The 16,056-nt window shown below is 34.8% G+C and overlaps 1 protein-coding gene across 2 annotated transcripts; it reads left to right on the top strand.

Annotated features, from left to right (window-relative positions):
- Positions 1–5,014: 5,014 nt before the first annotated feature.
- Positions 5,015–15,726, top strand: LOC104777065 (ABC transporter C family member 1). 2 transcript variants are annotated; one of them, XM_087503703.1, is made up of 28 exons: positions 5,015–5,309; positions 5,817–6,245; positions 6,356–6,534; positions 6,638–6,677; positions 6,808–6,964; positions 7,400–7,514; positions 7,604–7,684; positions 7,918–7,942; positions 8,121–8,177; positions 8,753–8,818; positions 8,933–9,007; positions 9,170–9,277; positions 9,628–9,762; positions 9,907–10,013; positions 10,109–10,202; positions 10,557–10,724; positions 10,891–11,031; positions 11,135–11,335; positions 11,415–11,513; positions 11,702–11,854; positions 11,994–12,376; positions 12,615–12,795; positions 13,006–13,329; positions 13,594–14,350; positions 14,435–14,556; positions 14,628–14,873; positions 14,981–15,398; positions 15,480–15,726. In XM_087503703.1, the coding sequence occupies exons 2-28, from the start codon at positions 5,916–5,918 to the stop codon at positions 15,575–15,577; spliced, it is 4,860 nt and encodes a 1,619-aa protein (XP_087359829.1). In that variant the 5' UTR covers positions 5,015–5,309; positions 5,817–5,915; the 3' UTR covers positions 15,578–15,726. The 2 variants fall into 2 exon arrangements, with proteins under 2 accessions (XP_087359829.1, XP_087359831.1); XM_087503705.1 differs by lacking the exon at positions 5,015–5,309 and adding an exon at positions 5,324–5,713.
- The last annotated feature ends 330 nt before the right edge of the window (positions 15,727–16,056 follow it).

Below are 16,056 nucleotides of genomic sequence, written 5' to 3' on the forward strand. Positions count from 1 at the left end.
CCCTAGCTAGCTAGTATATGTCTTAGTTAGATCTTGAAGCTTTTGTTTCAAGGAATTTTCTTGTCAGAGGATTTGATGCATAGTGTCATTTTGCAAAGAGAAAGCTGAATTTCATATAGTCTAATACTCTCCTTGGAACACCAACAAGATATAAACATTGCAATCCAGTGTCATATAATATTTTGAGGGTCTAGCATTTTACAAATCATGAAGAAAAAGGGTTTCACGAAGGTTTTCAGATTTTTTTTTTGGCTTGTTGATCCATGTTTAATTTGTTTGTCATCTGATAACGGATGATGGAGTCTGGAGATAATCTTCCAACAAAGTTGATAAATGTGTTCGGTTAAGTGTCGCCAAAAGCCTAAAACTAGAGTTCACTTTAGTTTTTCAAAGTTTTTTGAGCTATTCTTATGCTTAATTGTTTTCATTTTGTTAGGCATTAAATCTGCATTGTGTTATAGTTCGAATTGATGGTTACTGTTACATACTTACAGTAGTCGTTTCGGCAATAGGAAAATGAGGTTCCCCTATAACATAGTCAAACGATACTAGTAGTATCATACTACTATTGCTTTCTTGTGTCTCCTCCATCATTAGTTTTTAGTACTCTAGCGCTCCACTTGTTTCCATATTCAAAGATTATAAAAATTACAGACTTAATAATAATAATTTTACTTACAAGAGTCGTTAACTTATAAGGTTACTTCGTTTATTTTGGCTTTTAAAAGATTTGTTGAAGCTATAGTTTTAGAATCCTATGTTAAATAAGCCGCCTAGGTGACTAATGTAGTATATAACATACTGTATATAGTTAACTTTAACGAGTTACACACTTGGCTTTTCCATTATTCAGGGACTATCTTCTCTAGACATTTCCTCTTCTGTAATTTTAACTTATTCGGGAAATGACAAATTTGCGAATAGGCGAGGACATTTTTTCATAGATACTTTAGTATGTCTGCAAAGCACATAACCGTTTCCTGTTTGAGAATATCAGTGAATATCCTCATGAATCCCTAGAACTTGCAGTTAGGGAAGTGTCAACTTGTAATCAAGGCGATGGCAAAGGAGTCTACATTGGAAGATCCTTCGTGAGCCACAAAGATATTATTCCTAGGTCGCCTCTAATGGAGTACATTTGAATGCCAATTTACTTGGATGATTATTGTATGATATTCAGATTAATTACAATTAACATTCATCAAATATTCGACTTGGTTTTCACATCTATTTTCCATTTTCTTGTTTATTATTTGTATCGAATTAATATTGTAGCTTTAAAATTCGACTTCGACCCAATCATAATTAAGGCTAGGCCCATACATTTTTATTTGTAGTAAACTTCTCAGTTCTCATGTCGTAGATAAAATCAACCAAAATTTCCATAAGAAACTTGCCAAAAGACAACATGCTCGCGTGGTGGCACCTTGGTATTGGATCTTGAAACTAAAAAGTATACAATTTACAGTTACCAGTTTGACCTTTTAGTGTATACATATTCTGCTTAAACTTGAATTAGTTGGATACTTCCGGTAAAGATATATAATTTGAAACAAATAGATAAATAAATTTGGAAAAAGACTTTATTGTACGCAATCGATCATCGATGTCGAGGTCGTATGTGTGATGAGTAAATCATGAGTACTACTATTACATACTTTTTTTTTTGTTATTCAGTGATTTTAGTTAGTATAGTGCATGTGCAAACAAAGCATATGTTGAGTCAAAGTCGGATCTAGCGTCGAGGCGTTTTAAAAGATCTGAACAAGAATCCCTAAAAACTATTGGCCAACTCGTAATATATTTTGTAACTGAAAAAAATGAGAAGCAATGCATTTATAAATTGGTACTTGAACTCAGAGAATAAAGTCAAGTAGTAAATTGAATCCGACAATTTTATTTTTAAATTTTTTTTTGTAATAAATAGTGTTATACTCTCTCTATTTCAAAATATAAGATATTTTGAGTGAAAGCACGCAGATTAAGAAATAATCATTTTTAAAAAGTTCAACAAATCATAAACAAAACTGTATAAAATAAATAATAAAAAATAGAAAAATAATCTAAAAATTACTTAAAAAGTTGAAAACATATTATATTATGAAACGGAGAGAGTAAAATTTAAGGGGGAAAAAGACAAAAATTGTGTGAGTTTGAGGCATTCAAATGGAAAAAGGCAATTGCCAAAAAGAGAAAGCGAAGATGATTAAAAAGATAGTTGCACTTGTGTTCTATGATCCTTCCTTCTCTCATTCATTGCGAGACATCATCTTCCGTGTGGACCATTTGCGTATTCACCTTTGGAGATCTTTAATTTTATCCACTGACAACTGTTATGAGCCAATGATGCATATTGCATATTTGAGTTATTATTGTCTTTTGGTAATTTTCCTTTTAGTTGAAGATAATATATTGACAATTAAAATTTTATATACAATACAAAATTTCTAAACAAAATGAGCAGCAAAATTATGTTAAATCACTAACTAAACTTATAAACAGCGGTATGTTTTTAAGCACTAATCATGTTAAATTGCAAAATATGTAGAGTGGTCTACATATGCGTTTTTTTTTTTTTAAATTATTTCATTCAGTAGTAAATTTTTGATATATCTATTTTAATCGCCATATATATAATCTAAGAAACACTAACATATTTGTATGTTTTCAAAGATAATTTACTTCATGGGCTGTTAAGTTGTTGAATGTCATCGTCGATCTTCTTTACGAAAAAATAAAATAGTTCACTTAGTAACCAATATAATTGAAAGAATAGGTTAGTGACAATTTCATAAAACATTCGAGTTGATTTCGTCACTTGTTGGCCAGAATAACTAAATACTACAGAAACATTGATTTAAAAGGAGCTCTCTGCTCGTGTACTTTGTTTCCGAAGAGAATTTTTATTAGTTTTCTGATTTGTTAAGGAAAAAAAGAAAAAAAAAAACAATTTTGATGTAAAACTTATTTTGAATTACTGCTGATGTAAAACGCTTTTTCGAATAAATTTTACATTTTATTCAAAAAAAATAAATAGACAATTCTTTTAATTTTCGTGTGACCATATATCTTGGAAACCTTGGGACAGAGAGTTGAAATATCTTGGTCTACTACTGGTAAAGTGGTAAGCTAGAGAAGTCGTACTTTCAACTTTGTTACATGCACTGCCATTATTTTATGATCGTATGGATTAGGAAAAGTCTACTCAGTCATTGTTTGTTTCTTTTAAGAATATATATGATATCATTTGATAGCTAAGTAAGATTAGTTATTGTTTGTATGATTTTAATGGATTTGGAAATCCAAACAAAAAACATGTGTTATTCAATCATTGATTTGAAAATACTTATTAAAATTATATGTTATTGGTTATATGATTTTAAAAATATTTGTTAAAATCTCATTTTATTCATTTAATGATTTGTTTTTAGATTTCAAAATCCACATTATTGTCGGTTTGTCGACGGTGTGATATAATGGTTTATAGCATTTCCGGTCTAATTGGTACTCTCCGGCGTTTACAGGTTCTATGGGAAGGATTAGTGAGTTTCTTTCTTGATCAGCTGGGCAGTTTTAGTGTTTTGGTTTTTGTTTATTCCCTAGTGACCTATGTTTCTAGGTTGTTAGTTTTTGTATTTTTATTTTCGGAAGTGTGTATATTGCCGGCTTATGGCTCTGGAAGTGTGTAACTTGTTAATTTATGCTTTGCTTGTTTGGACTTAGTCTTAGGTGATTTTGATGTCTTCATCTTTTTGTATTGAACAGATATAATCTGTTCAGTTTCTAATATAAATTCAAATGACAAAAAAAAATGATGAAAATGATAGTTGCACTTGTGTTCTCCGATCTTTCCTTCTCTCATTCATTGCGAGACATCATCTTCCGTGTGGACCATTTGCATATTCACCTTTGGAGATCTTTTACTTATCCACCGACCACTGTTATGAGCCAATGATGCATATTGCATAGTTGGAGTTATCATTATATTGTCTTTTCGTTAAAGATAGTATATATACATCATTTACACACTGACAGAAATGGCTAACTAACTTATATTTTCATCAGCGATTTGTTTTTAAGCACTAATTATGTTAAATTTGCAAATTAGAGTGGTCTATATATGTTTTTTTAAGAAATTTTATTTATGTTGTAATTTTTTTGGTATATCTATATTTTAATCGCCATATAATCTAAAAGAACAGTAACGTATGTTTTCAAAGAAAATTTACTTCGTGGGCTGTTAAGTTGTTTAATGGCATATCGATCTTCTTTACGAAAAGATATTAATAATTAACTTAAGTAATTAATATAACTGAAATGATAGGTTAGTGACAATTTGATAAAACATTCGAGTTGATTTCGTCTCTTGTTGGCCAACTACACTATAGAAACGTTGATATAAAAGGTACATCTGCTCGTGTGCACTATATCTACTTTGATTTCGGAAGAGAATTTCTATTAGTTTTCTGATCATTTGTTTTGAAAAAGGAAAAAATACAATTATTTTAATTGTCTTGTGTTTGGGACAGAGAGTTGAAATATTTTTGGTCTAGTAGTACTTGTAAAGCTAGAGAGAAGTCGTGCTTTCGACTTTGTTTACATGCGCTGCCATTATTTTATGACCTTATTGATTAGGAAAAGTATTCTCAGTCATTATTTGTTTCTTATAAGAATATGATTGATTTCATTTGATAGCTAAGTAAGATTTAAGAAACACACTAATCGTCAAAATTGTTCGTTGGATTTGGATTATGACTTAACAAGTAAATCTAATACTATCATTTGTCGAGTGAAATTGTTTGTACACTTGGACCATCAACCAATTGGTCTCGTTACTCTACAACATCTACATTTTTTATATTGGGTATTCATATTAAATGAATTATAATTACTCACTATATTAGTACTCTTTTTTGGGCAAAACAATTAGTACTAATACTTTGTCATTTTCAAAATATACTAAAAATTGGATAAAATCATTATATATATACATAAAGTCATCTGGAGTAATATCATCATTATTAATATATCTATATATATTTTATTTTAAATGAGTGTAAGAAAATTAAAAAAAAAATAAGCAGAAAAAAGGTGGTGATTGTTTTACTCATGAAGCTTTTTTGACTTTTCGGGCAAAAATCTCCAAATATATATGGATGGATCTCTGTTAGTGTAAGCAGTGACGCATTCATTTTTTTTTTCTTTCATCTTCTCTGTAAAATCTCATTTCTCTCAGAATCTGCCAAAGGAGAGCTTACGCCAGAGAGAGAGAGAGAGAGAGAGTCACCTTTTCTCCGGCCAAAAATGAGGTTCTTCCGTTTACGTCTTTCCTGATTGATATTTTTTTTCCAAATCTCCGGCGGCGAGATTGCACTCTCGATGTTTTCGTTTTTCTCCATTTCGCTTGCGTATTATCGATTGATAAAGTCTGTTGTAACAGTGAATCATAAAACGAATCGATTACGATACAATACTGTTCATGGATAGAGAGAGAGAGGGAGCCATCTGACTTTTTGTAGATTTTTTTTTTTTTAGTTTCTGGTGATAGAAACTTGGATGTTATCATCTTCTATTTGATGACTTTGTTTTTGTTAATTCTCAAGAGTTTTATGAGAATCTATGCTTAAAACTGCTTACTTTTGCGTGGTGCTTGTCTCTGTTCTTCCTTTTTTGGGATTAAAGTTTTCTATCTCCACTTATTATATGATAACCAGTGAAGCTTTTTTTCCCAACTTTATTTCTCGCCATTTGTATTCATTGAGTTCATAACCACAAAATCATTGATTTCTATATTCTTTTTTTTTTTTAAATTGCAGATTGGAGGATTGTTAGTTACTTGTGATGTGTAGTGTTTTGAGAGGATAATAATCTTTGAAAGCAGAGGGATTTTTAATTGTGTATTGAGGAAGAAGAAGATGGGGTTTGAGCCGTTGGATTGGTATTGTAAGCCGGTGCAGAATGGTGTGTGGACAAAAACAGTGGATTATGCATTTGGTGGATACACTCCTTGTGCTATTGACTCTTTCGTGCTTGGCATCTCTCATCTTGTTCTCTTGATTCTGTGTCTTTATCGCTTATGGCTCACTTCCAAGGATCACAAAGTTGTCAAGTTCTGCTTGAGGTCTAAATGGTATAACTATTTTCTTGCTCTTTTGGCTGCTTATGGTACTGGTGAGCCTTTGTTTAGATTGGTTATGAGGATCTCTGTCTTAGATCTGGATGGAGCTGGTTTCCCTACGTATGAGGTTCGTGTAATCACTTCCTTTGCTTTTTTTTTTTTTTTTTTTTTTTTGTTGTTGTTGTTCTGTACGTTTTGTCTAAAAGATATGCTGTTTTTTTGTGCTTTCTTTGATAGGCGTTCATGTTGGTCCTTGAAGCTTTTGCTTGGGGTTCTGCATTGGTTATGACTGTTGTGGAAACTAAAACGTATATCCATGAACTCCGTTGGTATGTCAGATTTGCTGTCATTTACGCTCTTGTGGGAGACATGGTGTTGTTAAATCTTGTTCTTTCAGTCAAGGAGTACTATAGCAGGTTGGTAAAGTTTGCAATCTATGTGGTTTATGGAAAGTCGTTGCATTTGGTCTGCAAGATGAACTTATAGTGTATAATGTCACGTTTTGTTTTTTTTTTGCAGTTTTAAACTGTATCTTTACATAAGCGAGGTGGCAGTTCAGGTTTGCACATTTAGACTCTTTTCTTTTTGCATTCTCTTAACTGCTCGGTACCATCTGCTGTGTCTAAATCAGGCTATAGATGATACAGCTGTCTTTTGATAATGACCTTGAGGGTGGCTTTTGGATCCAGGTTGCATTTGGAATTCTCTTGTTTGTGTATTTCCCTAATTTGGATCCCCACCCTGGTTATACACCAGTGGCGACTGAAAATTCGGAGGATTCTGAGTATGAAGAGCTTCCTGGAGGAGAAAATATATGTCCTGAGCGGCATGCAAATTTATTTGACAGTATGTCACTCTACATTTCTCATTCCCACCGTTTGAATTTAGTTATCTATATGCATTTCTATTTTATTGTGAGAACACCACAACATCTCTGATCTCTTTTCACTTACTACCTATCTAAGTTGGAATTTCTTCTGAGCTTAAATATTTCCCTGAATCTAGAAATTTCTAATGGAGTGCTAATAGTTGTAACCGGTCATTATAAATGTTTTCACATTTAAACAGCGAGTTGTCTATAGTATTTTCAGTTTCTTTTTAACTTCTGCTTCCGTTCTTTATAGAAATGAAGTTAGGAACAGTGGAATGTGACTGTGAGACCGAAGTTTTTGCTTAGTGATCATCACTTTGACTAAGCCGCAACATTTTGTATAGTAAATTCTTCAACATTTGTTGAACTTTGACTATTACGTACCTTACCAATATATTTTTACCCCATAGGAATCTTCTTTTCATGGTTGAATCCGTTGATGACTCTGGGATCGAAACGGCCTCTCACGGAGAAGGATGTATGGCATCTGGACACTTGGGATAAAACTGAAACTCTCATGAGGAGGTTTTTTTATTTTATTTTATAAATCATATTTGTTATAATCCTGTCTATGACTGGCATGGTTGCGTGATAAAATTTCATCTCTTTTTTAGCTTCCAGATGTCCTGGGATAAGGAACTACAAAAGCCCAAACCGTGGCTCTTGAGAGCACTGAATAGCAGCCTTGGGGGAAGGTAAAGAGAATCATCTTTGCAGTCATGTGTTCTCGTATCTTTGGAATATGAATTGATTGTTTGGGCTTTGTCATGATATGTAATTTTCAAATGGAAGCATTTAGTTGTAATTGTTAATGCATTATGAACAACTAGAAACTGATAAACCTCTTATCTTATGGCTGTGAGTTTAAGTATATTTATCATCCTTATGAACTGTTTGTCTTATGGAAACCTGTTTCTGCATTTTGTAGGTTTTGGTGGGGTGGGTTCTGGAAGGTACTTTTGTTTCTCTTGCTTGTGTGTGTGTGTTTTTTTTTTACATTATTTAGTAACAGTCTTTTTCTTTGTCTATTTAATAATATTGATGGCTTCGGAGGTCTTATATTTCCTAAATGATGTGCTTTGTAATTAGTTAATCAAGTGTTTTGACCTTTTAATCTTAATTGTATCACAGATTGGGAATGACTGTTCACAATTCGTGGGGCCTCTTCTACTGAATGAGCTCCTAAAGGTTTGTTCCTTTGCCCTTTTCTTTTTTTCCCAGTTCACATTGTGTTTGAACTTGACATTTTAAGTGATTTGTGTAAAAGTTACAAATCCTATGTTATTCAATCATAGATTTTAAAAAGTCTCATGAAATCCACTGTTATTCAACTGATGATTTAAAAATCTACTTTGAAATCCACTGTTATTCAAAACAGTTTGTGGATTTGGATTTTAATAAGTTTTAGGGATTCTGGAGGATTTTGGAAGATTTGTTTAGTTAAAAATACAGAAATACAAATCTCATGGTTTTAGGTGGGATTTGAAAGAATTTTACCCTAAATCATAACAACTCCCCTAAAATCTATCAAAATTCCAAATTTTTTAAATCCCATCAAATCCTCCAAAATCATTGTTTCAATACACCCCCTATATAACACAATGCTATGTAATTTGGCCATTCACATGGATCGCTCAGATGGATTCATATTTCTACCGGCTAAAATTAGTGTTTAAACGTTCTTGGTAGATTCACAATCCTATCATCCTTTGGATATTATGTTCTGACGATCTCTCTTAATGTGGTCTTAAAATTTTTTGCAGTCAATGCAACTTAATGAACCAGCGTGGATAGGTTACATCTATGCAATCTCAATCTTTGTTGGAGTGGTATGTAATTTGCAACAAATTACATTTTCTCCGCTTCCTTTTTTTTCTATCTCTTGCATGGACTTCAAAGGATATATCTATGCAAGTGTTTGATGTTGATTTTGACAATTTCAGGTATTGGGGGTTCTATGTGAAGCTCAATATTTCCAAAATGTGATGCGTGTTGGTTACCGGCTAAGATCTGCACTGGTAAGATGAAGTTACACATCAATTATCCTTGCTACTTAGTTTCTTCTGTTGTTGCTATGCTTCTCATGTTTTCATTCAAAACCTGTACTGATTTGTTTGTTGAAAACTATAACAGATGCTTTTAGATTGCTTATTTATGCTGATGACTGTCTCCCTTAATAGATTGCTGCTGTGTTCCGGAAGTCATTGAGGCTAACTAATGAGGGCCGTAAGAAGTTTCAAACAGGAAAAATAACAAACTTAATGACAACTGATGCTGAGTCGCTGCAGGTATATATCTTTGTTGCCTTTTCCTTTCTTGGCTTTGTCTGTTTTTCAGTATTAAGTTTTACTGCATAGTTGTGAATCTACCTCAAAATATGAGTCTCAAATGCAGTTTACCAAGATAATCCTCTTCCTGTAAGTTATTCACTGTTTCTGAAAGCTAATTATAAGATTCTTTTAATGCGGTTGTAGGAGTTGGAATTTCCTTTGTTAGCCAATAAACCTTTAATTTTGCTTGATATGTAGTCAAAAAGTTACCTTTGAGTAATGCTTTTATCAAAGCTTCGGCTTGAATTCGAAGTGTTTACCTAGCTGATAGCTGGTCTTATTCCTAAATTTTCTCCTGTTTGTGACAGCAAATCTGCCAATCACTTCATACCATGTGGTCAGCGCCATTCCGTATAATTGTAGCGCTGGTTCTCCTCTACCAACAATTGGGTGTTGCCTCGATCATCGGTGCATTGTTTCTTGTTCTGATGTTCCCTATTCAGGTTCTTATATCTTTATAATTCCTCATGATCTTATTTTGATTTTGAGTGCTCATTTGTTTCTTAATTTTCTCTGCTTCTCTCTCATCACTTCAATTCTTTTTCAGATCAACGACTATGATTCATTTTCTTGTTTTTTTGATCCAGACTGTTATTATAAGCAAAACACAGAAGTTAACAAAAGAAGGGTTGCAGCGTACTGACAAGAGAATTGGCCTAATGAATGAGGTTTTAGCCGCAATGGATACAGTGAAGTACGATACTTTAGAACACTGGAACCTGGTGTTTCTTTTTTGCATAGTTGGATGTTTGAGGCAATTCTTTAACTCACTAAACCCATATAACGTAGGTGTTATGCTTGGGAAAACAGTTTTCAGTCCAAGGTTCAAACTGTACGTGATGATGAATTATCTTGGTTCCGAAAAGCACAACTCCTGTCAGCGGTAAGGCTTGAGTGCAGTGTATTATATTAATTGCTTCTATAGACTGTATGCATAGTGTGCAATAGTTTTCTTGGTCATATACTGGTCGTTCTCGTAACAGTATGGTTGTATATAAAGACAAATCCAAGCTGCTCGTCTAGTTAAATGACTTTGACCATTTTGAGAATGGTATCCACAAGAATCAAGATGTGTTGAGGGCATTTTATGTACTTTTCTAGTTCAGTGAACATTGTTTTAGTTGTATCGGCCATGTGTAGCAGCATTCTATATAACATATATTGCCTTAAATGTATTTCGATTTCCTCTTTTCATGTTAATTTCTGACTCATTTTTGGTCTTCTATTTGTTCTGCAGTTCAATATGTTCATACTAAACAGCATTCCTGTCTTCGTGACTGTTGTTTCATTTGGTGTGTTCTCATTGCTTGGAGGAGATCTGACACCTGCAAGAGCGTTTACGTCACTTTCTCTATTCTCTGTGCTTCGGTTTCCTTTATTTATGCTTCCGAACATTATAACTCAGGTGATTTTCCTTTGAACCATGTATTCGTGTCCAGTATGAATAGTGTGGCATCAGTAGTAATGATTGCTTCTAATTGTTCTTTTATATTTAACCTCTACCTCTTTTTCTAGACCAGTCATTGTCATAATTTTGTTTCGCAGATGCTGACCAAGTTTTACTTTTGTAGATGGTAAATGCTAATGTATCCTTGAACCGTTTGGAGGAGGTACTATCGACTGAAGAGAGAGTTCTCTTACCGAATCCTCCCATTGTACCTGGACAGCCAGCTATCTCAATAAGAAATGGATACTTCTCCTGGGATCCAAAGGTCTTCTTTGTTTATTTTATCCCATTTTCTTACGTCTTCTAGTTTTCGTTATTACATATTGTCGTTGAAGGACAAAAAGTGAGCTAGAAGTATACATATACAGGCGGATAGGCCAACCTTGTCAAACATCAACTTGGACATACCTCTTGGCAGCCTAGTTGCGGTAGTTGGCAGTACCGGAGAAGGAAAAACCTCCCTAATATCTGCTATGCTAGGGGAACTTCCTGCAAGATCTGATGCTACAGTTACTCTTAGAGGATCAGTCGCTTATGTTCCACAAGTTTCATGGATCTTTAACGCAACAGTAAGTTCATATATTGTTGGTTTTACTAGTGTTTTATCTCAAGTGATTTTGAGCTGATGATTGTAATTTACATCCGTAGGTACGTGACAATATATTGTTTGGGGCTCCTTTTGACCAAGAAAAATATGAAAGGGTGATTGATGTGACAGCACTGACACATGACCTCGAGTTACTTCCCGTAAGTTTTGTGCAGAATTTTGCCATGTGCATCAAAAATTCCTTATGTGAAACGAAACTTAACATTTGTTGGTGCGATGTAAATCGAAACAAATTGAGAATTGCATCAGATCCATTGATAGCATTGACTTCTCTTTTCTAGTTCTCAGGTATCTAAGTATATTTCCTATTCTTTCTCTTAATTTATAGGGTGGTGATCTCACGGAGATTGGAGAAAGAGGTGTTAACATCAGTGGGGGACAAAAGCAGAGGGTTTCTATGGCTAGGGCCGTTTACTCAAATTCCGATGTGTGCATCTTAGATGACCCATTGAGTGCCCTTGATGCGCATGTTGGTCAGCAGGTAAACTAGCCAAAGACTCTTTCAGATAGAACAATACTTTGTTATCTTTAAATCTCGAATTCTATAACGTTTGTTTCCAATCTGCATGAATATTCTTATTGTTTGCCACCTGATATTTAGAACTGGCTGTTATGTATAGGTTTTTGAAAAATGCATAAAAAGAGAACTAGGACAGAAAACGAGAGTACTTGTTACAAACCAGCTCCACTTCCTATCACAAGTGGATAAAATTCTACTTGTCCATGAGGGAACTATAAAAGAGGAAGGAACATATGAAGAATTATGCAATAGTGGCCCATTGTTCCAAAGGTTAATGGAAAATGCTGGGAAGGTTGAAGAATATTCAGAAGAAAGTGGAGAAGCTGAAGCAGATCAAACGTCTGTAAGACCAGTTGAGAATGGAAACACTAATAATGTGCAGAAGGATGGAAGCGAGACAAAGAAATCCAAAGAAGGAAACTCTGTGCTTGTTAAGCGGGAAGAACGTGAAACTGGAGTTGTGAGTTGGAAAGTCCTGGAGAGGTTAGTTGGCCTTTGGAATTTTGCTCTTTCTTTTTGTGTTACTGCGGTTTTTCTTTCTATTTATTGTTTATCCAAGTGGAAATATCAGTAAATATGACGCATTCTTATTGGTTCAGCAATATGTCAATTTATCTGTGGTGTCTTTTTTTTCTATAAATTGTTTGACACCTCCTAGTCATGTTTCCTTGCTAAGCTTCGTAATTAAAGGCCATATTAATGAGTAGTGATTTTTTTCCAGGTACCAGAATGCACTTGGAGGTGCATGGGTAGTGATGATGCTCCTTATATGTTACGTCTTGACTCAAGTATTTCGGGTTTCAAGCAGCACTTGGTTGAGTGAGTGGACTGATGCAGGAACTCAAAAGACTCATGGACCCCTATTCTATAATATTGTCTATGCGCTTCTTTCTTTTGGACAGGTATGAGCTGCATTTGGTAAATGTTTGAGTCGTTATCTTAACGACTCATGATCGCAAAACAATATATAACTGAACATTAGAAAGCAGATTAGTTAAGAAAAATGTACACCATGCTTCTTCTGCGCCAAAGTATCGGAAAAACAAAATGGAGAAGAAAAGGATACATAGAGCAGAATGTTTGTGCTAATACTTGTTTCTTTTTGTTTTCAGGTCTCTGTGACATTGATCAATTCATATTGGTTGATTATGTCCAGTCTATATGCAGCTAAAAAGATGCATGATGCTATGCTTGGTTCCATACTAAGGGCTCCAATGGTCTTCTTTCAAACCAATCCATTAGGAAGGATAATCAATCGATTCGCAAAAGATATGGGTGATATTGATCGAACTGTGGCAGTCTTTGTAAACATGTTTATGGGTTCAATCGCACAGCTTCTTTCAACTGTTATCTTGATTGGCATTGTCAGCACTCTGTCCCTGTGGGCCATCATGCCACTGTTGATTGTGTTCTATGGAGCTTATCTTTATTACCAGGTAAAATACCTTTTAGACGCAATGATTTCTCAATTCATAAACCTTTCAAAGAATACAGATTGAGACATCGAAAACTGAGACCAAAAAGAACACTGATAGTGTCAAGTCTTCTATTATAGGCTGCGTTTTCCACATTAGACTTGAGTTTTCATGATTATAAAAGTTTGCCTGTCTTTGGTACATCGGTCCTTTAATCTCAACTGTCAGCAAAAAAAGTCCAATCATATCTGTTGTGTGTTAACCCTGTTTTTTTCCTTTTTGCAGAACACATCTCGTGAAATTAAACGTATGGATTCTACTACAAGATCACCGGTTTATGCTCAATTTGGAGAGGCATTGAATGGACTATCTAGTATCCGAGCTTATAAAGCTTATGATAGGATGGCTGAAATTAATGGAAGATCAATGGATAATAACATTAGATTCACACTTGTAAACATGGCTGCAAATCGGTGGCTGGGAATCCGTTTAGAAGTTTTGGGAGGTCTCATGGTTTGGTTGACTGCGTCATTAGCCGTCATGCAGAATGGAAGAGCAGAGAACCAACAAGCATTTGCATCTACAATGGGTTTGCTTCTCAGTTATGCTTTAAGTATCACCAGCTCCTTAACAGCTGTACTGAGACTTGCGAGTCTAGCTGAGAATAGTTTAAACTCGGTTGAGCGTGTTGGAAATTATATCGAGATACCATCAGAGGCTCCATTGGTCATTGAAAACAATCGTCCACCTCCCGGATGGCCATCATCTGGATCCATAAAATTTGAGGATGTTATTCTTCGTTACCGCCCTGAGTTACCTCCTGTTCTTCATGGGGTTTCGTTCTTGATTTCTCCAATGGATAAGGTGGGAATTGTTGGAAGGACAGGCGCTGGGAAATCAAGCCTCTTGAATGCCTTATTCCGGATTGTGGAGCTGGAAAAAGGAAGGATCTTGATCGATGAATGTGACATTGGCAGATTTGGACTGATGGACCTACGTAAAGTGCTCGGAATTATACCACAAGCGCCAGTTCTTTTCTCAGGTACGTCTCCCATTGCTTCTGGTATTTCTTTATTAAAACTTCTGCTTCTGATGTTTTATCTTTCTTAATGTCATTTGTATCTAGGTACTGTGAGATTCAATCTTGACCCATTTAGTGAACACAATGATGCTGATCTTTGGGAATCGCTTGAGAGGGCACACTTGAAAGATACTATACGCAGAAATCCTCTTGGTCTTGATGCTGAGGTACTTCAGTTAAACATTTTCTTTTTAGCATGTCTATTGTGTTCGGTAATAACATAGTATGTTTTGATCAGGTATCTGAGGCAGGAGAGAATTTCAGTGTTGGACAGAGACAGTTGTTGAGTCTTGCACGTGCATTGTTGCGAAGATCTAAGATACTTGTTCTTGATGAAGCAACTGCTGCTGTTGACGTTAGAACTGATGTTCTCATCCAAAAGACCATCCGAGAAGAATTCAAGTCATGCACGATGCTAATTATCGCTCATCGTCTCAATACTATCATCGACTGCGACAAAGTTCTCGTCCTTGATTCTGGAAAAGTACGCAGACTTCATCGTCCTACACTATTTGCATCAATCAAACCCTACTTTTGAGATCTGCTTTTATGTCTTCAACTAATATAAATTGAAATTTCTTAACACCTCAGGTTCAGGAATTCAGTACACCAGAGAATCTTCTTTCAAACGGAGAAAGTTCTTTCTCGAAGATGGTTCAAAGCACAGGAGCTGCAAATGCTGAGTACTTGCGTAGTATAGTACTTGAGAACAAACGGACAAGAGATGAATCATCACAACCTTTAGAAGGTCAGAGGAAATGGCAAGCTTCTTCTCGTTGGGCTGCAGCTGCTGAGTTTGCTTTGTCTGTGAGCCTGACTTCATCTCACAACGACCTTGAGAGCCTTATTATAGAAGATGGTAGCAGTGTTTTGAAGAGAACAAAGGACGCCGTCGTCACTCTACGCAGTGTTCTTGAAGGGAAGCATGATAAAGAGATTGAAGACTCTCTTAACCAAAGTGACATCTCTAGAGAGCGGTGGTGGCCATCACTTTACAAAATGGTCGAAGGTAAACGTTATTCTTAAGATTCGGCTATTACGAAATGTTGAAAGTATCTTGATCTAATAATTTTGTGTAATATACTATCAGGGCTTGCGGTGATGAGCAGATTGGCGAAGAACCGAATGCAACACCCAGATTACAATTTAGAAGGGAAATCGTTTGACTGGGACAATGTCGAGATGTAAACAAACGATGAAAGGCTTACAATTTACTTGGACCTTAAAAAGTCCCATTTTGATGAACTTTGATTTGTGTTGCTTTGGATACACGAAACAAAAATGCCCATTTTGTTGTGGTGTAACTATATATATTTAGGCTACGCTTCTTTGAGAAAGAGTGTTTAGTTACCCGAGGATTGGATGATATAGACACAGTTGGAATTCATCTTTAACGCAAATTTGAAAAGAAAAAAAAAACATTGGTTTGAACTCATGGCTAAGTTGCTAACCAACCATTGGACATAATTTCTCGATACAAAGTAACTCAAACGAGCCAATGTTAATTGGAAAAATACAGGACCATGTTTTGTCAATGGCATTTTCCACAAAAATTATATATAAAATCCAAAAGGATTTGGAAAATTGTGAAAACAAACAAAAATAGAATTACAAATAATTTGTTTTTTTTTTTTTTCTAAAAAGAAGAAAGTATTATCCCCGCGCAT

The sequence above is a fragment of the Camelina sativa genome, chromosome 3, assembly GCF_030686135.1.
Source record: "Camelina sativa cultivar CO46 ecotype springtype chromosome 3, ASM3068613v1".
Lineage (NCBI taxonomy): Eukaryota > Viridiplantae > Streptophyta > Magnoliopsida > Brassicales > Brassicaceae > Camelina > Camelina sativa.

What these genes read in the sequence shown, in the direction of transcription:
- LOC104777065 (XM_087503703.1), top strand. Translation starts at nt 5,916, where the DNA reads ATGGGGTTTGAGCCGTTGGATTGGTATTGTAAGCCGGTGCAGAATGGT. An exon ending in TAAGCGAGGTGGCAGTTCAG is followed by an intron (nt 6,678 to 6,807) that starts GTTTGCACATTT and finishes TTTTGGATCCAG; the next exon opens with GTTGCATTTGGAATTCTCTT. An exon ending in ACTTTACAAAATGGTCGAAG is followed by an intron (nt 15,399 to 15,479) that starts GTAAACGTTATT and finishes ATATACTATCAG; the next exon opens with GGCTTGCGGTGATGAGCAGA.